General features: G+C 39.9%; 1 protein-coding gene and 1 non-coding gene across 4 annotated transcripts in view; one reads left to right on the forward strand and one right to left on the reverse strand.

The window, feature by feature from the left end:
• The window catches only part of RNF121 (ring finger protein 121), a 91390-nt gene that overhangs the window by 11903 nt on the left and 55671 nt on the right, over window positions 1-23816 (forward strand). For all 3 annotated transcript variants that reach the window (XM_040489201.1, XM_040489200.1, XM_040489199.1), the window contains exons 2-3: window positions 18103-18140; window positions 21269-21410. In XM_040489201.1, coding sequence (XP_040345135.1) covers window positions 18103-18140; window positions 21269-21410 — 180 coding nt within the window. The remainder of the gene's footprint in view (window positions 1-18102; window positions 18141-21268; window positions 21411-23816) is intronic.
• On the reverse strand, window positions 6199-6303 carry LOC121039552 (U6 spliceosomal RNA). The gene has a single exon (XR_005794835.1). It is a non-coding gene; the product is annotated as a U6 spliceosomal RNA (small nuclear RNA).

Raw genomic sequence — 23816 nt, forward strand, 5'->3', positions numbered from 1 at the left:
CTAAACATGTTGAATTTTCCTGAGAGTACAATGAAAAGATTTTGGATGGTTTGAAAGATAGGAGTGAGGTGAGCTGGTTTGCATTTTTTTTTTAATTTTTTTTTTTAATGTTTATTTCTGAGGCAGAGAGAGACAGAGCATGAGTGGGGGAGGGTCAGAGAGAGAGGGAGACACAGAATCAGAAGCAGGCTCCAGGCTCTGAGCTGGCAGCACAGAGCCCGACGTGGGGCTCGAACTCACAAACCATGAGATCATGACCTGAGCCGAAGTCGGTCACTCAACCGACTGAGCCACCCAGGCGCCCCTGGTTTGCATTTTTAAAACAATCTTTCTGGCTGCTTTAAGGAGAATGCATTGTAAGGGACATTCAAGAAGAGCTGTTAGGAGATTTGCAGTAGTTCAGGTGAGACCTGATAGTGTTGGGGGTGCGGTAGCATAGATGATGGGGAGAAGTGGATGAATTTAGAATATGTTTTGAAGTAGAGCCTACAGGACTTGCTGGTGGATTGGATATCAGATAGAAGGGAAGGAAAATAAGCTTGACTTCCAGGTTTTGGGATTTGTTTTGCTTCAAGTAATTGGCAATGCCATGGTTGATGGTGTATGTATTGAAATAGGAAGGACCAAAGGAGAAGTCTTAGGTGGGGGAGAAGAAATGTGAAAAATTCTGTTTGGCTATTTTATTTGACATCATCCCCACTGTTTGTTCGAGACTGTTACTCAGTCTCTGTTTATTTCCGAAGCATGTGCTTTGTTTGTGTCTAGTGCTAGGTGTGAAGTAAGAGGGGGATGCTGAACAAGTAAGGCATAACATCCATCTAACATTTATTGAACACATACATTGTACCAGATTACAGGCTAGTTCTTTGAAACAAAGGAAAGTAAGATTCAAGTGATGCTCACACCCAGTTCATATCCAGTAAGATTGCTAAATAGGAGAAAATATTTGCAAATAGTATATCTGATGAAGAACTTACATTCAGGATATATAAAGACCTCTCACAACTCAACAAGAGAGAGATAAATAACCCAATAAGAAACGGACAAATGATCTGAATTGACTTTTCTCCAAAGAAAGTATACAAATGGCCAATAAGTGCCTGAAAAGAAGTTAAATATCATTAGTCATCAGAGAAATGCAAATCAAAACCACAATGAGGGGCGCCTGGATGGCTCAGTCAGTTGAGCGTCCAACTTCAGCTCAGGCCATGATCTCGCCGTTTGTGAGTTTGAGCCCTGCGTCAGACTCTGTGCTGACAGCTTGGAGCCTGGAGCCTGCTTCAGATTCCGTGTCTCCCTGTCTGTCTGCCCCTCCCATGCTCATGCTCTGTCTCTCTCTGTCTCTCAATAATAAATAAACATTAAAAAAAAATTTTTTTTTTAAAAACACAATGACATACCGCTTCATACTCACCATGATACTATAATAAAAAAAGACATAATAACAAGTGTTGTCAAGGAGGTGGAGGTACTGGCACCTTCATGCACTGCTAGTAGAAATGTAAAGGGGTGCAGCAGCTGTGGAAAACAGTTTCATGGTTCCTCAAAAGGTTAAGCATAGAAGTACCATATGACCCAGCAATTCCTCTCCTAAGATATATACTTTAGAAATAAAAACATGTGTCCACACAAAAGCTTGTACACAAATGTTCTTAGCAATATTTTCATAATAGCCCAAAAGTAGAAACAACCAAAATGTCCCTCAATTGCTGAATGGATAAATAAAATGTATATCCATATGGTGGAATATTACTTGGCGAGAAAAAGGAGTGAGCTACTGATACATGCTAGAGCATGGATGATCCTTAAAACATTATGGTGTCTGAAAGAAGCCAGTCAGAACTGCATTTTGTATGGTTTCAGTTATTTATTTATTTATTTTTTTTAAATTTTTTTTTCAACGTTTATTTATTTTTGGGACAGAGAGAGACAGAGCAGGAACGGGGGAGGGGCAGAGAGAGAGGGAGACACAGAAACAGGCTCCAGGCTCCGAGCCATCAGCCCAGAGCCTGACGCGGGGCTCGAACTCACGGATCGCGAGATCGTGACCTGGCTGAAGTCGGACGCTTAACCGACTGCGCCACCCAGGCACCCCTGTATGGTTTCATTTATATGAAAGGTCCAAAAGAGGCAAATCTATAGAGAAATAAAGTAGATTAGTGGTTGATTAGGTCTGGGGGTGTTGCAGATGAGATGAACATGAGGTTTGTTTTTAAAGTGATAGAAATGATTTTGGGGCGCCTGGGTGGCGCAGTCGGTTGAGCGTCCGACTTCAGCCAGGTCACGATCTCGCGGTCCGTGAGTCCGAGCCCCGCGTCGGGCTCTGGGCTGATGGCTCAGAGCCTGGAGCCTGTTTCCGATTCTGTGTCTCCCTCTCTCTCTGCCCCTCCCCCATTCATGCTCTGTCTCTCTCTGTCCCAAAAATAAATAAATAAATAAAAATGTTGAAAAAAAAATGTAAAGTGATAGAAATGATTTAAAATAAGATGGTTGCACGGGGGTACCTGGGTGGCTCAGTTGGTTAAGTGTCTGACTCTTGGTTTCAGATCAGGTTTTGATCTCACAGTTCGTAAGTTCAAGCCCCACATCAGGCTCTGTGCTGACACAGTGCAGCCTATTGGGATTCTCTCTCTCCCTCTCTCTTAGCCCCTCCCCCCATTTGCTCTCTGTCTCTCTCTCAAAATAAAACTAAAGTTAAAATTAAAAAATAGATTAAAAAAGATAGTTGCACAACCCTGTAAATATACGAACAGTCATTCAATTGTCCACCTAAAATGGATGCTGTTCCTCAACAAAGCTTTTAAAAAAAGAAAAGATCCTTGACCTGAAGATGATTAGAGTTTAGTTATGGAAACAGACTCAGAAACAAGTATAAAAAGTAATAAATGTGACCTTGGAGATAATGTACAAATTGCAAATTTCTGCAGAAGAGGAACACTTCACCTGAGGAAATCTATTAGACTCTTAAGTATCTTGAGAGTGAGAGCTGTTATTTATTATTGTATTTCCAGTCTAGAGTTCAACATATGCTCACCTAACAGTTGTTGAATGCAGTGTGAATGTATAAAGTTGGAGAATATCTTTTGAAGGAGGTAATACTTGAACTGCATCTTTGAGAGTGAATAGAGATGGACAGTGAAGATGAGGAAAGAATTCTAAGGAGAGAAGATGGCACTGGCCAAAGCACCAAGGTATAAAAGGGAAGAGCATGTTAGAATGGTAGGTGGTTCATTCCTGGATTGTGGCTGGAGTACAAGCCATTTGGGGGAGACTGGTGAGATAAATAGCTGGTTGGACCAGATTATGAAGTACCTTATATGTCATACAAAGGAGTTTGGGCTTTAATCCAAAGACAATAGAAAGTCATTAAGGTCTCTTTAAGTAGGGGGCTGATATACTCAGTTGTGTGTCTAATAAAGATTACTGTGGCTGCTCTTATGTTATGAATCTGTTCTGGCAAGATTAGTCAGGGAGATGATCTTGGAGGTCACTACAATATCCTAGGAAAGAGCAAGGGATAAAGTCTGAACTTTAAGAGGTGTGGCAATGAAAAATTCAAGGGAGATTCCATAGGTGGCTAGATGTGGCTAGCAAGTAAAGGCTTTAAGGAGTTTGTAGGAAGGATAGTTCTGCTCTGGAAGGGTTTCTGGAAGAAGTGGCATATGGATTGGGTTTTTAAACAATTTTTTTTTTAATTTTTTTTTTTCAACGTTTATTTATTTTTGGGACAGAGAGAGACAGAGCATGAACGGGCGAGGGGCAGAGAGAGAGGGAGACACAGAATCGGAAACAGGCTCCAGGCTCTGAGCCATCAGCCCAGAGCCCGACGCGGGGCTCGAACTCACGGACCGCGAGATCGTGACCTGGCTGAAGTCGGACGCTTAACCGACTGCGCCACCCAGGCGCCCCATGGATTGGGTTTTAAAAGAATAGGTAGAAAGGTTTAGAGTATGTAGGAGGCTGGAATGCGTGTAGGAAAGAGTGAGAGAGGGAGGAGGCTAGTCTGAGAAGTATGAATTTGATGGGAAAGGAATTTAAGAACCAAAGAATGATAGGTGTCCCCAAGTTTGATAATTGTTGAATGAGAAAGAGGTCATTAAACTATTCCTTCTACTTTTATATATATTTGAAAAGTTTCACTGAAAAAGCTTCCCAACTCAGCTGGCCTGCAAGATATACTTTCTGGTGATGGTAGGAGGGGTGGGGGTGATGAGCAGATAGCAGCCATAGCAGTTGTTACAACCAACACCTACTTCCACTTTCTTGCTCAAAGTGTGCTGTCTATATCAGGCCTTACAGTTTGCCTAAGTAGATCCAATGTCTGCATGATTTCCAGCTGATTTATGAGGTCTGTTTTAAAAGTGAGGTAGTTGCACTTTGATTTATTGGCTGAATTCTTGACAAGGCTATGGAGTTTAAGAAGATTGTGAATGAGAGGAGAATGGAGAGCTACAAATATAGAGAGCCTGTGTGAACCTTGGTATTTCACTTGTCCTAATCACCCAGCAGACCAGAGCATCTGTCCCTACAAGATAGAAGAGGCAGCCCTCCTGGTATGTTGTATTCATATCAGGTTCAGGAGCTAGCTAATATCTCTTTTCTCTGCACTTAAGTAGCACTTTGTTTAAATGTCAGTGGTTGTCCTTATCATACTATGTTATGTTTAATAGTCTGTTGTGTCCTGTCTCCTCCTCCTCTCCCCCCCCCCCCCCCCCCCCCGACTGAATACAAGGGCAAAGGTTGGGCTCATTCGTCTCTAGTTTTTGCGAAAGAATGAAGTCTTTAGCTGCATGGTTAATCCGTCTCTAACTTGAAAGGATCAACTGAGACCTCTGAAATACCAAGTTTGTCCTGGTGGATGGGGTTCCAGAGGTTAGGGCCCTTTACAGTTAGCAGGTACTTGAAGCAAGGACAAGAAGCCATCCCCTGGTGATGGATATTCCTGATGCATGCCTGTGGTAATCATTTGTTAAAGTTTCATTGATGTAATTTGGTAGCATCCTGTTAAATTACAGCTCACCACACTGAAGGCATTTTGTTTTTAGTTGTATGGTAACTAAAGGAAACTGTGGCAGTTTGGAAAGTCAAAATATTAGAGCTGACTCTGAAGTTTTGGAGTTAGATTTGGTAGAATTATTACAGCATTCTAGCTTTAAAGGACCTCAAAAATCACCTAAACCAACCCCCTCATTGTATATATGGGGAAATTGAGTCACTGAGGAAGTTTCCTATTCATTGACATATAGCACCTGTGGTGACATATCCACCTGTGGTGGATTAGTAGGACCTACAAATGTTTTTCTCTTCACTGAGAAAGGTAGTTGTTGCCCTAAAGCCATTTCTTGGGGTGAAAAGTGGGAATGAGATAAAACCCAAGGAAATAAGACCTACCACATGGGCTAAGTATAACGGCTGTCTCACCCAGCATGTTCTCTTGTTGTTGGAAACCTTTTGGGGGAAGCAAGTATCTACAATGTAGTCAACAAAACAATCTCCTTTTTCACTTTCTTCTCTTTTCCTGCTTTATTTTCCTTCACAACACTACCAGAATTTATTATATATATATATATATGTACATATATATATTCACATATATGTACATATATACGTATACGTGTGTGTGTGTATATATGCTTATATGTGTTTATTATCTGTCTTCTTATTAGAAGTTAAGTTTTATAAAGGAATAGACTTTGTTGTATGCTTGTCTTTTGATTGAATGAATGAATAAACATTTATTGGCTACTTTCAAGATGCCAGCTATGTGCTTCCCATGACTTTGGTGTTTGCAGGTCAATGACATGTCTTTCTTTTTTGGGTATGATCATTCATGAATGTATCTGAACCTTTTTTGAACACAGAATACACATTATTGTCAAGTGATTTTTCAGTGACTTTATAGTGCTCATACCAGTGGAGTGAGGTTACCTTTTATTGTGGATTTAGGCAGTGTGTAAGATTTAGTGTGAACTTCAAACTCAGGCTGATTGATCAGATAGCCTCAATAGAGGAGAAAATCTTACAAGCAGTAGAGCAAAGACTTGGCAGCTGGGGAGAAAACACTTGGTCCATAGCTATGGGGTTACAGCAGGACCCACAACTGACTTATCCATTAGGGACAGTGCCCAGGGACCCACAAAAATGTCTTAATTTCCTTTAATAATAAGAAAAAAATGAATACAGTCCAGCTTGGATTATACATCTTTATAGTAATGCAGTCATAAAATATATTTTTCTTGTGCAGGGGTCATGCTACTCTTCTCTGTATTCCAGTTTCAGTATATGTGCTGCTGAACTGAGCATTTTTAAATATTTTTTTTTTAATGGAGGAAGGAGCCCACAAAGGCAGAAGTACTTGGGGCCCATGACAATCATAATGTGACTGTAGGAGGACTTTGTGACTAGTCATTGATTTGGTCATTTGAGGCCCTAAGCTCTGTCTCTGATTTCTCCCATAAGCTCTGTGACCCTTTCCCAATCACTCTTGGCAACTATGATATTCAGTGAGTCATTACTCTCCTTTATATCTTATCTGTGCCTTCTGTAGAGTGGAAACAATTGTGCTCCCTGGGCTAAGTAAATTCATACTTTTAAAACAGCCTAATTATTTTACTTTTTATCTGTCTTCTCAACGGCAAGAAAAAAGTCTGGTTCATCTGTACATCCCCATGCCTAGCCCTGGACCTGCACATTTAGAACAGGAGTACCTCAAATGAGAATTGAATAAATGAATAAATGTCTCAGATCTCACGGATAGCTTTCAGGCCTTATTTGTTTGCTTATTTTTTTACTTATTTATTTATGGTATTATATACAGTTCTTCAGCTATCTTTTGGATTTTTCTGAGGTTCTGTCAGCAAAGTTTATAGAGCTGTGGGGACACTTGAGAAAATGATGTGGAAAACAAGGGTGTTGCACCATCTTCCAGAATTAAGAGCCAGTGTGAAGAATTAGGTGCACATTGGGAATGAATTGTCCTTTCAACAAATGGTGCTGAGACAGTTAGCTAGCCACATGTAAAAGAATGAAGTTGACTCCTATCTCATACCATATAAAAAAATTAACTCAAAATATGGACCAGTGACCTAAATATAAATAAAACTATAAAAATTTTAGAAGAAAACATAGTCATAAATCATGACCAAATCATGAAATCTTCTTAGATATGATACCAAAAGCATAAGCAGTTAAAGAAAAAGTAAATAAGTTGGACTTACCAAAGTGAGAAACTTTTGTGTTGCAAAGGATGCTATCAAGAAAGTAAAAAGACACACCACAGAATGGGAGACAATATTTGGAAGTCATATATCAGATAAGAGACTTATCTGACTTATAAGTCATACGTCAGATAAGTATCCAGAAAATATATAAAGAACTTTTACAGCCCAACAATAAAAATATAAATAATTCAGGGGCTCCTGGATAGCTTAGTCCAATTCTTGGTTTCAGCTCAGGTCATGGTATCACGGTTCATGAGTTCAGGCTTCGCATCGGGCTCTATGCTGACAGTGTGGACTCTGCTTGGAATTCTCTCTCTCTGTTCCTCCCATACTCTCTCTCTCAAAATAAATAAACTTAAACATATATGTGTATATGAACACGCACACGCGCGCGCCTGCACACACACACACATAATTCTGGGGTGCCTGGGTGGCTCAGTTGGTTACATGTCTGACTCTTGATTTTAGCTCAGGTCATGATCTCAAGGTTCATGGGTTCAAGCCCTGAGTCGGGTTCTGTGCTGATGTCATGGAGCCTGCTTGGGGTTCTCTCTCCGTCTCTCTGCCCCTCTCCTGCTCACATGTGCGCACTCTCTCTCAAATAAGCTTAAAAAAATGCACCAACTGAAAGATTGTCATAGTGGATGAAAAAAAAGATCTGCTATATATTGCCTACAAGAAGCCCCTTTTTAAGTAAAAGGATACATATAAAATTAAATGAATAGAGAGATATAGCATACTAATACTAATCAAAAGAAGGTAAGACTAGCTATATTAATTTCAGACAGAGCAGACCTCAGAGCAAGGAAAGTTATTGGGGATCAAGAGGGGCAGGGGCGCCTGGGTGGCGTAGTCGGTTAAGCGTCCGACTTCAGCCAGGTCACGATCTTGCGGTCCGTGAGTTCGAGCCCCGTGTCAGGCTCTGGGCTGATGGCTCAGAGCCTGGAGCCTGTTTCCGATTCTGTGTCTCCCTCTCTCTCTGCCCCTCCCCCGTTCATGCTCTGTCTCTCTCTGTCCCAAAAATAAAAAAAATAAAATAAAATAAATAAAAAAAAAAAAAAAGAGGGGCATTATGTAGTGATAAAAGTCCATCCTCCAAGAAGACGTAACAGTCCTCAATGTTATATACCTAACAGCGGCGTGTCAAAACATGTGAAGTGAAAGCTGATAGAACTGCAACCGGAAGTAGACAAATCCAGATTATAGTTACAGGGCTTAGCATTCCTCTGTCAGAAATGGACAGATTCAGCCATCAGAAAGTCTGTAAGTACATAGCTAAATTCAGTTAACACTATCAATCAACTGGATATAATAATGGACATCTGTAGACTGCTTCATTTAACAACAGCAGAATAGATTGACCTTCTCAAGTTTTCATGAAACATTCACCAAGGTAGACCACAAAGTTTCTATAAAACACAACAAATTTAAAAGAATAGGAACACATTGTCAGAGCACAGTGGAATTCAGCTAGAATTCAAGAAGAGAAAGAAAATCCACAAATACTTGGGGTGCCTGGCTGGCTCAGTTAACCATCTGACTTCAGCTCAGGTCATGATCTCACAGTTTATGAGTTCGAGCCCTGCATCAGTCTCTGTGCTGACAGCTTGGAGCCTGGAACCTGCTCCAGATTCTGCATTTCCCTCCCTCTCTCTACCCCTCCCTCTCTTGTGCTTTCTCTCTCTCAAAAAATAAACAAACATTAAAAAAAATCCACAAATATTTGAAGATTACACAACACACTTCTAAATAACACATGGATCGAAGAAGAAATCTCAGGAGAAATTTAAGTATATTTGAACTAAATGAAAATGGAAACTCAACTTACCAAAATTTGTGGGATGCAGTAAAAGCCTGCTTAGAGGAAAGAAAGATCTAGAATCAGTCACCTATGGATTCATCTTTGGAACCTAGAAAAAAGTGCTAATTAAAACCAAAGTAAGCAGGAGAAAAGAAATAATGAAAAACAGGATAGAAATCAATGAATTGAAAATAGGAAATCAGTAGAGAAGATCAACAAAATCAAAATCTGATTCTTTGAAAAAATTGATACAACTGGTAGGTCTGTAACCAGGCTAACTATGAAAAAAAGAGGACACAAGTTACTAGTATTATAAATGAATGAGGGGACAATTCAAGAAAGTACAGACCAATGTCTCTTACGAACATCAATTTAAAAACCATCAATAAAATATTAACAAATCTGACAGTGTATAAAAAGAATCATACACCATGACCGAATGGGATTTATCCCACGTGTGCAAGTTGATTCAGTGTTTGAGAATCATTTAATGTAATCCATCACATTGATAGGCTAAAGAAGAAAAATTACATAAATATATGAATAGATACAGAAAAAGCTCTTGACAAAATCCCATACCCATTTAAGATAAAAATTCTCAGTGGCACAAGAACAGACACTAAGATCAATGGAAGAGAATAGAGAACCCAGAAATGGACCCACAAACGTATGGCCAGCTAATCTTTGACAAAGCAGGAAAGAATATCCAGTGGAATAAAGACAGTCTCTTCAGCAAGTGGTGCTGGGAAAACTGGACCACTTTCTTACACCATACACAAAAATAAACTCAAAATGGATGAAAGACCTCAATGTAAGACAGGAAGCCATCAAAATTCTCAAGGAGAAAGCAGGATCTTGCCTGCAGCAACTTCTTACTCAACACGTCTCTAGAGGCAAGGGAAACAAAAGCAAAAATGAACTACTGGGACCTCATCAAAATAAAAAGCTTCTGCACAGCAAAGGAAACAATCAGCAAAACTAAAAGGCAACCGACAGAATGGGAGAAGATATTTGCAAATGACATATCAGATAAAGGGTTAGTATCCAAAATCTATAAAGAATTTATCAAACTCAACACCCAAAAAACAATCCAGTGAAGAAATGGGTGAAAGACATGAATAGACACTTCTTCAAGGAAGACATCCAGATGGCCAACTGACATATGAAAAAATGCTCAACATCACTCATCATCAGGGAAATACAAATCAAAACCACAATGAGATACCACCTCACACCTGTCAGAATGACTAACATTAACAACTCAGGCAGCAACAGATGTTGGCGAGAATGTGGAGAAAGAGGATCTCTTTTGCATTGTTGGTGGCAATGCAAGCTGGTGCAGCCACTCTGGAAAACAGTATGGAGGTTCCTCAAAAAAACTAAAAATAGAACTACCTTGTGACCCAGCAATGCACTACTAGACATTTATCCAAGGGATACAGGTGTGCTGTTTTGAAGGGACACATGCACCCCCATGTTTATAGCAGCACTATCAACAAGAGCCAAAGTGTGGAAAGAGCCCAAATGTCCATCGATGGCTGAATGGATAAAGAAGATGTGGTATATATATACAATGGAGTATTACTCAGCAATCCAAAAGAATGAAATCTTGGCCATTTGCAACTACATGGATGGAACTGGAGGGTATTATGCTAAGTGAAATTAGGCAGAGAAAGACAAAAATCAACAGATGAACATAAGGGAAGGGAAACAAAGATAATATAAAAACAGGGAGGGGGACAAAACAGAAGAGACTCCTAAATATGGAGAACAAACTGAGGGTTACTTGAGTGGTTGTGGGAGTAGGAGATGGTCTAAATGGTTAAGGGACACTAAGGAATCTACTCCTGAAATCATTGTTGCAGTATATGCTAACTAATTTGGATGTAAATTTTAAAAAATTAAAAAATCTGCATCTACAGAAAAAAAGATAAAAATTCTCAGAAAACTAAAAATAGAGAGTAACTTCATCAAATTGATAAAGAATATCTACAAAAAAATTTGCAGCTAACATCATACTTGATGGTGAGAAACTTGAAGCTTTCCCAGTAAGGTTAAGAGCAACGTAAATGGTGTCTCCTCTCACCATGCTTTTCAACATCATACTGTATGGAAGGCCTAGCTAATACAGTAAGACAAGGGAGTAAAATGTATACAGATTTGGAGGGAAGAAATAAAACCATCTTTGTTCACAGATGACATAACTGTCTATGTAGAAAATCCAAAAATGTCAACAAAAAATCTGGAACTATTATAGCAAGGTTTCAGGATGATATAAATCCAGCAAGGTTAATATAAAAAGAGCCAATTGCTTTCCTATATATATATATATCAGCAACGAACAAGTGGAATTTGAAATTAAAAACACAATACCGGCGCGTCTGAGTGGCTCAGTTGGTTGGGAGGCCGACTTCAGCTCAGGTCATGATCTCACGGGTTCGTGAGTTCGAGGCCCATGTCGGGCTCTGTGCTGATGGCTCAGAGCCTGGAGCCTTCTTCAGATTCGCTGTCTCCCTCTCTCTCTGCTCCTCCCCCTCTCATGCTCTGTCTCTCTCTGTCTCTTAGAAATAAATAAACGTTAAAATTAAAAAAAAAAATACCATTTACTTTAGCTCCATGAAAATGACATCCTAGCATAAATACTAGTATAAATCTAGCAAAATGTTTATAGGATCTATATGAGAAAAACTATGAAGCTCTGATCAAAATATTAAAGAAGAACTATTTAAATGGAGTGATATTCCACGTTTAGGTATAGGAAGATTCAATGTTGTCAAGATGTCAGTTCTTCCCAGCTTGGTTTACAGATTTAGTGCAATGCCTGTCAGAATCCCAGCAAGTTACCTTGTGGATATTGACAAGCTGATTCTAAACTTTATATGGAGAGGCAAAAGACCCAGAATAGCCAATACAGTATTAAAGGAGAAGAACAAAATTAAACACACTATTATGTCCACACAGTTGTTTATAGCAGCTTTATTCGTAGTTGCCAAATGTTAGAAGTAACCAAGATATCCTTCAGTAGGTGAGTGGATAAATAAACTGTGGTACATCCAGACAATGGAATATTATTCATTAAGAAGAAATGAGCAATCAAACCATGAAAAAACAGAGGAGTCTTAAATGCATATTACTAAGTGAAAGAAGCCAATGTAAAAAGGCTACATATGATTTTAACTATATGACACTCTAGAAAAGGCAGAACCATAGAGACAGTAAAAAGATACGTATTTGCTAGGGATTAGGGGAGGATGGAATGATAAATAAGCAGAACACAGAATTTTTAGGACAGTGAAACTACTCTGTATGATACTTGAATGTTGTGTACATGTCCTTATAGGTTATATGTTTGTTAAGGTAAACAACTTTGGGTGAAATGATGTGTCAGTGTAGATTCATCAGTTGGGACAAATGTACTACTCTGGTGGGGGATGTTGATAATGGGGGAGGCTATGTGTATTTGGGTGGAGGGGATATATGGCATACTCTGTATTTTTTGTTCAGTTTTGCCGTGAGCCTAAAAATCCTCCAAAAAAGTCTATTTTTAAAAAAGGGACAAAGGTCTGAATAAACTTTTCTCCAAAGTTAGGATATATAAATGGCCAATAAACATATGAAAAGATGCTCAGCGTCATTATCCATTAGGGAAATGCAAAATTGAAATCACATAGCGAAACCATTTCCCACCCACTTGGATGCGTTTATGAAAAAGAGAATAACAAGTATTGTTGAGGATGTGGAGAAATTGGAACGTTCACGCAGTGCTGGTGGGAATGTAAAATGGTGCAGCTGCTGTGGAAAACAGTTTGGCAGTTCTTCAAAAGGTTAAGCATAGAGTTACCATATGACCTAACAGTTTCACTCCTAGGTATATATCCTCAAGAGAAATAAAAACATGTCTACACAAAAGCTTGTAAATGAATGTCGTAACAGCATTATTTTTAATAGCCAGAAAGTATAAACAACCCAAATGTCCATTAACTGTTGAGTGGATAGATATAATGTAGTATATCCATACAGTGCAGTGTTATTTGGCAATAAAAAGGAATTAACTACAATACATGCTACAACCTGATGAACATTGAAACCATGCTAAGTGAAAGAAGCCAATCTCAAAAGACCACATACTGTATGATCCCATTTTTATGAAATGTCTAGAATAGGCAGTCTATAGATAGAGACAGAAAGTAAATGAGTGTCTTCTTGGGCTGGGGGAGGATGGAGAGTGACTGCTAACTGGTATGTGGTTTCTTCTTGTGGTGGTAAAATGTTTCAAACTTACACAATGGTGATGGTGGCACAACTCTGTGAATATACCGAAAAGGACTGTGGATGAATTTATGGTATGTGAATTAGATCTCGGAAAAGTTGTTATTAGAATAATCAGGTGCATAGAAGTATATGTCTTTGGACACATTGTGGAATGTGAGTGCTGGGATGCAATAGCAGCAGTAGCAATGCTTTAATGGGCGTATGAATTATCTGGCTATCTTATTAAGTGTAGATTCTGATTCAGGAGGTCTGGGATGGAGTCTTGAGATTCTGTTTCTTAATAACCTCTCACAGTGCTGATGCTGCTGGACTATGCCCCATGCTTAGCAAGGCAGTAGAGGATATTTGTTTCTTCATTGAATGGGGTCAGTCTAAAGAGCCTTCCTGGAGCCAGGAGGATTTGGCCAGCATTTTGTACCAAGGCAGAATTGGTTTGGTGGAACAGAGGGCATTAATGGACAAAGTAACCAGCCTGTGTAAAGACTCAGAGACCAGAGGGAATCTGATACTTGAGGGGGTGGAACAGGAGGCCTATTTGTGGGGTTACATGGGTGGGTCCCTGAGTCTTTTACACCTGAGCATTTTCCATTTTTATGAAATTTTCTCTTGCCCTCTGCCTGACATTTTGGTTTATTCTTTCAAATCTGGACTTAGGTAGATTGGCATAACTAGGTGCCTTGTGAGCTTCTAGGAGGGGGGTGATTGGTTGGCAAGAAAACATTCTGTATGTGGGTCTTGGGAGTTGGATGTGAGCCCATCAATCAGTAACCATGCCTAGAGAGCCTCCCTAGTTAGCTAACCTGAGCTCTGGACAGAGCACAATCAGGACTGTCTTCTTGGACCCAGATGAATAAACTCATTAATGAGGGAGCAAATAAAACTATTTCCAGATGGTACAGGTTAATTATAGTTGTAGTTTAGAGCTTTCCTTGTCTTTCCACTTGCACTTGAAGACCAGTTTGTATGTAATGTAAATAATCGCTTGGTTCAGGAGGCAAATATTAAAGCCAAATCATATCTTTACTCTTAGGATTCACAGTACTCCATGAAGTGCTAAATGGTCCTGTAAGTCCAAGTCCAATCTCAGCCTTAGTGTTTGCCTTTCTGAGCTGTTTTCTCTGAGGCTCTGAAAGCATTACTGTTCTGTGCTTCACCAGCATTTGGTTCCCCAGCCTCTCCTGTTACTTTATAAAGTACTTCCACTCTCCCAGGAGGAAAGGCAATGAAATCGCATGGTGATCTGGAATGTTCTTACGTTCACAGCCCCACAATGAAATCAGAAGTCTTATTCTTTATTTTCCAGATGGAGAGACAGTATAGACTATATGGACAGTAGCATGCTTGACCACTATCTCATGGAGAGGCACCCCTGTGTCTGGCCTAGTTCTTTGGATCTTCCTTAGTTTTTCCTTCAATAGACTTGTCTGGCTTCTTTGAAAAAAAATTTTTTTTTTCAACGTTTATTTATTTTTGGGACAGAGAGAGACAGAGCATGAACGGGGGAGGGGCAGAGAGAGAGGGAGACACAGAATCGGAAACAGGCTCCAGGCTCTGAGCCATCAGCCCAGAGCCTGACGCGGGGCTCGAACTCCCGGACCGCGAGATCGTGACCTGGCTGAAGTCGGACGCTTAACCGACTGCGCCACCCAGGCGCCCCTTGTCTGGCTTCTTTGAACATGTAGTTATGTTGTCTTGGTTTTGTCTTGTCTTGTTTTGTTTTGACATAGAGTTTTTTAAACATGATTTTCTGGGTGCTTCCTGGTGTCAAATGAATACTTCTTTCCCAGATGCTTATTAAGTACTTTTCAAGTGTTTGTTTATACTCCCATTTAAGCATCTCCAGGTAAGGTGCTGGTTTGTCAGCATACTTATTATCATATTGTAGAGAATTGTGTTCAATTCCTTTAGTACTCACTGAGTGCTTAATATATGCTCAGCTCTGTTCTGTTCTCCTTGAAAGACACAAAGCTGTGTGTTTTCCTTGGTGCTGTGGGATCTTCCAGGTTTATGGGATGGGAGCAAGTTACACAAAAGCAGGCTAGGAATAGAGTGAAGCAAACGAGGCACTTAGGATGCAAACTTTAAGGAGACACTCACTTTCAAGGTCATGCAAGTGGAGGATTAGTACCTGACAGTGAGTGCCTCCTTAAATTTTGAGCCCTAGGTCCCTTGCTTACCCCGACCTTAATGATGGTCCTGCCTTAAGAAGCAGATCACTTGGCAATCATGTCTAAGATAACATAAGACTATGAATGAATGGCATGGAACAGTGCTTCTAAAATTTAATGTGCATACAGATCATCTGGAGATCTTATTAAAAGGAGGATTCTGGGGGTGCCTGGGTGGCTCAGTCAGTTAAGCATCCAACTCTTCATTCGGCTCAGGTCATGATTTCATGGTTTGTGGGATCAAGCCCTGTGTCAGGCTCTGCACTGACAGCACAGAGCCTGCTTTGGGTTCTCTCTCTCTCTACTCTCTTTGCCTCTCCCCATGCTCATTCACTCACGCTTATAATAAACTTTTTTTTTTTTTTTTTAAGAATTCTGATTCAGTGGGTCTGGAGTGATGCCTGAGATTCTGCATTTCTAACAAGCACCCAGATAAAGTTGACACTAGCCTTTGTACCACACTTTGAGTGAGAAGGAGAAAAATCCATGCTTGAGAAAACCAGAGGGCCAAATTCACTAAGCTAGAGGATCAGGGAAGGCTTCTCCAGAGAAGGTGAAATTGCAGCTGGTTCCTCAAAGGACAAGTTGGACTTGGATGGGAAAAAAGAGAGGGAGACATGGCAATCAAAAGGAAGGATATGCAAAAGCTAGAGACAGGAATGAGACCCATGTGTTTTGGGACAATGAACAGACTGGTTTGGCAAGATGCAGGTTCAAGTTGGAAAAAAGGAAAAGAGTTTTGATACGTAGTGTGAAACCATATGGATTGTTTCTTTAGAAATATGGTCCTTAATTGTCTGCTCAGGTATTGCCCAAATGAGTATTTCCATTTCTTTTCTTTTTTTTTTTTTAATTTTTTTTAAATGTTTATTCACTTTTTGAGAGACAGAGACAGAGTGTGAACAGGGCAGGAGCAGAGAGAGAGGGAAACACAGAATCCGAAGCAGGCTCCAGGCTCTGAGCTGTCAGCACAGAGCCTGATGTGGGACTCGAACTCATGAACCTTGAGATCATGACCTGAGCCAAAGTCAGACACTTAACTGACTGAGCCACCCAGGCACCCCAGGCATTTCCATTTCTTATATCCACTTGACCTTCTGGGATACTCTGGGGCCTCTTTTTTTCTGGGGGAGATGAAAGCCTGAGTCAGGACACCTGAATATATTCTGTGAGGCATTGTGTGAATTAGGAAAAGAGAGGAGGTGGTTGACTTCATTATCCTGATTGGCTGGGTGAAGCCTTGAGATGTTGTTGTTGTTGTTGTTGTTGTTGTTGTTTTGTTTTATTTTAACTTAGCTGGGACATGTAGAAATCAGAAAGCCCTCCCTAAAGAGTGATGGGAGTACACAATACACACACATAAAAGGATGCCTGGTAAATATGTGCTGATTTGACTCAGTAGGAGAGTTCTGCCCATTTTAAATCAAACATTCCATGTAAAGTACTTTTCTGAAATTATCATAGGAACAGTGGGAAATTGGGCCTTGAACATCATAGGTACTAAAAGAATATTTGTTGATTGATACATTTGAGAATTGTCTCTCCTCTCGACATCAAGAAACATTTTCAGCTCAGGTCAGTAAAAGAATGTATGAAAGTAATGTTTTTGACTTATGTACTGACACTTGGGTATGCTTTTGTGTGGCTGCAAGGAAGCAGAAGACTTGAGTCCTGAACTCAAAGAGTTTATTTTTGGGCAGTGGTTTTCAACTGGAGGCAGTTTTCTTTCCACAGGGGACATTTTACAATGTCTGTAGACATTGTTGCTTCTGTGGAGATGCTATTGGCATCTAGAGGGTGGAGACCAGGGATGCTGCTAAAACATCCTACAGTGTACAGAGAACTCCCCACCCCACCAAAAAAATGAACCAGTCTCAAATATCCCTAATGTCAAGGCTGAGAAACCCTGTTCTAAAAGGACAAGACTAACAAATAGAACCAGAACTTTGAAGTTGGAAGGCCATACTACTAGTTAATAACAGAGCAGAGACTGAAGCTTAGTTCACCCTAGTCTAATGTTTTGCCTGATGCCATAAAGCCATTTAGACTCAAACAGCATTATATGACAAAATATTTTATTTAGCTTCATCTCCCACTAATTCTGATTCATACTTTTTGCTCTAGCCATACTCATTTATTTGTATGCTGTGCAACTTTATTCCTTCATGTTTATGTTAGTCCCTTTGCCTGGAACATTTATTTCTCTTATTTTTTCATCTGGATGATATTTCACATCTCCTCTGGGAAGTCTTGCCAATCTATAACACCCTAGATTGGATCAGAAGCCATTTCTTTATTCTTCTCTAACTAGTCCTCAGCATATAATAAAGAAATTTTCTGTATATATGTGTGACTTCCTGACAAGGCTGTGAACATCTTAGGGGTTAGAGTTACTCTCCTATCCTCATTGCCTTGCATATACATACAATATACTGTCAGTCATAGACATGAGACAAAGTAAGTGGTTAGAGAAGGGAGAGATCAGTGGGAAATAGAGTATTGGGGAAGGTTCCATACAGATTACGACGCTTGAAAGCTTCTTGTAATTCCTTGAAGATAATGATGAATATATGAGCACCTTATGTTGGGCAGGGATAGTTCTCAGACAGTAATGGATTTTTCTTGTGGTGTCTTTCTACAGGTTGATATGTCGGAACTCTCCCCAGAGGAGCAATGGAGGTAAGTGTAACAGTGTGGGCCCCTTAGGCTGGAAACTATAAATTAATCCTACTAATAGAGTTGTATATCTTCCCTTTTGCTAACTTGGCTGTGGGGAGGCAGTGACTCTTGACCAGTAAGACAGGTCATTTGGGATCTTTCCCAGTACTTGGGTCACTCCTGAGTAGCTCCTTCAGTCCTGGGGAGTAAATAGGTAATTGCACCAAACCATTTATTTGGGTTTGAACACTACTAGTTCTGCCATTTCCTAGCTGTGCAATCTTCCGCAAGTTACTTAGTTTCTTACTACCTTAATTTTACCAGTTTGCACAATGAAGATTACGACAGTACCTATACCGCATAGAGTAGTTGTGGGGATTAATATATGTGAAAATCTTAGAACAATGCCTGGCATGTGGTAAGCTTCCAGTAAGTGTTCACCTGCTTTCCAGTTGATTATCGTCATTAATATCATTATCCATGAACAGGGCAGAGAGCTCTGGCTGAAAAATGAGAGATGTGTCTTCTGATATCAACTCTGCTACTAACATGTTTTGTAACCAGAGTGAGTCAACAAATATTGTCATGATTACTCATCAGTAAAGAACTTTCAGAGTGCTTACCCCACAAACTTCACAAGGTAGCTGACCAATGATCTGAAATCAACCATGTAGACTTTATTAATAGTGCAAAACCCCCCTTCATTTAGATTATAAAAATGGAGAATTGCAAAGATATCAACTTATATGACAAACCCAGCAAGATTTTAGGTGACTGTAAGCTTAATATGTACTAGTTTTGTACCTCAGCTATCAAAACATTCCAAAATTTGGAAGATGTTTCTAAAAATATATTATCTGCTTTAGGGTGGTGATAGTTCCACCGTGCTCTGCTTCACTGAGTCCACATTGATTTTGTTGTAAACACTGTATATTAAGAAGATCTTTAGCTAGATAATGTCTAGAAGAAGCCAACCAGGTTTAATGGTTTTCACATTATATGAATAGTGTTGAAAAGAACCGTTAGCCTAAAAGGGCACAGAAAAGTGATAGTAGGAAGAGGATAGTTTTTGTTTTTGTTTTTAAATAAGATCATGACAAATCTTTGAAAGAGCAGCGCTGGGTAAGAAGAGTGAAAATATCCTTTGTTGTTCCAGAGTATAAGATTAGGTCCAACGGATTGAAGCTATAGATAGATATTTTGTCTCGTTATCAGAGACAGCTTTTTTTTTTTTTAATTTTTTTTTTAAAATGTTTTATTTATTTTTGAGACAGAGAGAGACAGAGCATGAATGGGGCAGGGGCAGAGAGAGAGGGCGACACAGAATCGGAAACAGGCTCCAGGCTCTGAGCCATCAGCCCAGAGCCCGACGCAGGGCTCGAACTCACGGACCACGAGATCGTGACCTGAGCTGAAGTCGGAAGCTCTAACCGACTGAGCCACCCAGGCGCCCCAATACAGCTTTAATAATTGTGGTATAGTGAACTTCTGCCCTTAAAACATTGGAATTTTATTTCTTCATAACACATGTGAACACCTACAATGTGCCAGACACATAGTTCCCTAACTACTTTAAGAGACAGATGTTCTCAGCCAGTGGAAGTATTCAAACAAATATTATAAAGATAATGTTTGCATTGGGTGGGAACCTGAACTAGATCTTCTCTGGTATTTTCTAGATATTTCTTTGATTTTTTGTTGTGTACATCCATTCAGTCATATACTGTCTGCGAATAAGAAATTTATGTCTTGTTATCTTTATAACTCCCCACAGTCTTTAGGTTTTTAAAATGCCCTTTGCCCTTTTAGTTTAGCTTCTCCTCACAACAACCCTATGAGGGAAGCAGCAAAGATATGGACTCCTTTTGACAAATGAAGAAATTGTGATGTAGAGATGTGAATTTTCTTGGCCAAGGCCACATGGATGTCTGAACCTAAGTTTTTCTGACTTATACTCCATATTTTCTTTTTGTCAGATTCTCCCACCTAGGATAAACCCTTAGGTGCTGTGGCTGGCTGCTGACATTTGGCTGCCCACTCCCCTACCATGTTTCTTCTTCATAAAATTCTGAGATTTTATTATGAAAAATCTCAGAAAAATTGAAAGAATTACACAGTAAACACCTTTATACCCACCATCTAGATTGTACAATTAACTTTTTGCTTTATCATTTATCTCTTATGTAATTCATCCCATTGGGTTCTTCTTGCATAGTCTCTCATTGCTCCTGGGAACTCTATGAAGATACCATTTATGTTGTCCTATCCCTCTCTCCCTAATATCCCCATGCATGGAGAATTTGCATAAAAGCTCCTGACTACAGGCTGTATTTATATTTAGTTTTCTAACTCCTTCCTTATTTCTCTGTGTTGGCTCACTCTGACCCAGAATGGTAGGATTGACTCTTTTGCATTCTTAGAGGAAGCTCTGCCTATATTGGCCAAGGGAATCACTTGTTGCCAGTCCTCTGGACCAGAGAATGCCTGCCTTAGATTATATGAGTTTTCGGTTGTACTCTTCCTTGAGCCCTTGAGGAGGCTATTTACCCGTGGACACTGATGGTGTAGTCACTGTTGAATTAGTATAAAGTTGAAGCAGTCCAGATTTTTCAGGCATTAACTAGCTTTCAGAATCCCTGGTCCTGACAGAGAGGGTAGGACAAATAAAGCAAGACTTTAACCCTGGAATTAGTACACATCTGCAGTATTACTTCTTAATTGGTGTCATAATATCACTGAGTAGCATTATGAGACTTTATAGCTATAAACTTTTCTCTGGGTTACTTTCTCCTTCCAGTGACAGGTTGAAATAGGACTGAAATGGGCAGGGACTACAGGCTTCACCTGGGACCTCTTTCCTACAGGAAAGGTGTCAGCTGTTTCTGCTCTTGCAGGTGGGCAGCAGACAACCCACCTTTAACTCCAGTAGCTGAGTTTTTGACTGGGGCCCACAGAGCTCTGGTTCTACCCCCCAATGCCTGTTCTCTAAGATGTGTATTTTTCTATCCTCTAATTTGTACAGTACCTTGCAGCTGCAAAGCACAAGAATATGTTCTGAGCTATGGGATCGTGGGGTATCCCTGGAAAGCATTGCTATTTTACCATCACACCATCCCTGACCTGCCTTACCTCATCTGTTTGGCTTTCAGGGTTGAGCACGCACGCATGCATGCCAAGCACCGTGGCCATGAAGCCATGCACGCTGAAATGGTCCTCATCCTCATCGCTACTTTGGTGGTGGCCCAGCTGCTCCTGGTACAGTGGAAACAGAGGCACCCCCGCTCCTACAATGTAAGCTACTTTGCCTCTCACTTCTTTGTATGACATTCATCAAAAGACCCTTAGTATTCTGGGGTCCAGCCTAACCCAGGCCACATATAGGTGGGGAATGGACAATAGTAATAAACTTTATATATGAATGGTGAAGAGCGTATGGCAAATGTGTGTTGAAGAGGCAAGTAATCCAGATTGTGAAACTAGGGATAGAACCTAAGGCTACTTCCATGGCCAGAAAAGGTAGGTCTTCCCTTGTAAACATTTTGGGACAGATTCATGAGGAGGTGTTCATTACAAACTATTCAAATAGAGGGAGAGGTGATCACTTTATTGGGAAGACCAAGCCTCCGAGTAAATACTACAGGTAGGATTTAGATTAAAAAAAAAAAAAAAAAGTAATAGTTGAGGAAATGAAGAACAAAACATATAAAACATATAGAAAATGCATAGCTGAATGGCAGAAGGAAACCCTCCCTTATTGGTAATTACTTTAAATGGTTTAAATTCTTCTATTAAAAGGCAGAGATTGGCAGACTGGTTTAAAAAACCCCATGAGAGGGGTGCCTGGGTGGTATAATAAGAGTCAATTATGTGTCCGACGTTTGATTTTGGCTCAGGTCATGATCTCATTGTGAGATTGAGCTCTACATCAGGCTCTGTGCTTACAGTGCAGAGCCTGCTTAGGATTCTCTCTCTCTCCCTCTCCCTCTGCCCCTCCCCTGCTCATATGTGCATGCTATCTCTCTCTCAAAATAAATAAATAAACTTAAAAAAGAAACAAAAACAAAACAAAATCTGGGTGCCTGGGTGGCTTGGTCAGTTAAGTGTCCAACTTCGGCTCAGGTCATGATCTCACAGTTTGTGAGTTTGAGCCCCGGGTCAGGCTCTGCACTGACAACTCAGAACCTGGAGCCTGCTTCAGATTCTGTGTCTTCCTCTCTCTCTGCCCCTCTCCCATTTGTGTTTTCTCTTTCTCTCCCTCCCTACCTCCCTCTCTCTTTCTCTTTCTCAAAAAATAAATAAATAAACATTAAAAAAAAAACCAACCATGAGAGACTCATAAGACACAGATATTAAACATAAAGGGATGGAGAAAGAGATTCCATGCACATGATAATCAAAAGAGAGCTGGGGTGGCTATTAAATATCAGACCAACAGACTTTAAATCAAAAAAATTTACAAGGCATAGAAGACATTATATATCGATAAAAGGTTCAATCCAACAAGAAGATACAATAATTATAAACACATACATACCTAACAAAGGAGCCCCAACATATGTGAAGCAAAAATTGACAGAATTGAAGGGAGAGATGGACAGTTGTACAATAATTGTTGAAGAGTTCAGTACCTTATTTTTGGTAATGGAAAGAGCAACCAAATAGAATATCAATACTTAATAGTGGACTTGAGCAGCATTAAAAACTAATTAGACCTAACAGACCCAAAGGGCACACTCTAACCAACAACGGCAGAATACATACTCTTTTCAAGGGCGCATTGACTGTACTACAGGATAGGACAGATGTTAGGCCACAAAACAAGTCTCAATAGGTTTGAAAAGATTAAAATCATAGATTTAATTACTGTGGATTAGGGCATGGCAGGTGTAGTGTACTGGATTTTTTTCTTAGAAGTTTGTAATCTTTTCATGGGCAACCCTTTTTTAACATAAAAACTTGGCAAACACCCACATGATAATACTTTGTAAAGAATATACAATCACATATATAATGGTAACAATAGCTAGTATTTATTGAATTCTTACTATGCCAGCCATATTCTAAGTATTTTAGGTGCATAGATTTAGCTAATCCCCATAATAATCCAGTAAGGTAATTTTTTCTCCATTTACAAATGAGGAACTGAGACAAAGGCTAAGTAACTTGCTCTAGTGATAAAACCATTATTTGAACCCAAACAATTTTACTCCAGGGTTTTTAATCTTAATACCTAGTGGTTCTTTTGCTCAATTATATGCTTTTTCATACCTCTGGTATTATGGCCAGACATGCCCAGGGGTCTGTAGCTCACATGATATGAACTGCTCTATCTCATTTAATCCTCCTAATAGCCCATGAGGTAAGTACCATGAACAAACTGAGGCCCAGAGAATTGAGGAATGAAGGGAATACTAATAGAGCCAGGATTTGAATCCAGGTCTTTTATTTCCTGTTTCATAATTTCTGCTGTACTATAGGTTGCTTGAAGCAAAAAGCAACCAGGGAACTGAGGGGTCACCTAGAGCATAGGAGGAAGAGAGGCTAATCTTTGCCCTTGAACAGACACAGGTTCTGAACCTTACTGGCCTATAGCCAGCTCAAGTGTTACATGTACCACAAATAGAGACATCTGTACCTTCAGGTCACAGTGCATTAAGTGACCACATGACACCAAGGCTTTTTGAACTGGAGACCATC

The sequence above is a fragment of the Herpailurus yagouaroundi genome, unplaced genomic scaffold (assembly GCF_014898765.1).
Source record: "Herpailurus yagouaroundi ecotype Mexico unplaced genomic scaffold, PumYag 180, whole genome shotgun sequence".
In the NCBI taxonomy this organism is placed as follows: domain Eukaryota; kingdom Metazoa; phylum Chordata; class Mammalia; order Carnivora; family Felidae; genus Herpailurus; species Herpailurus yagouaroundi.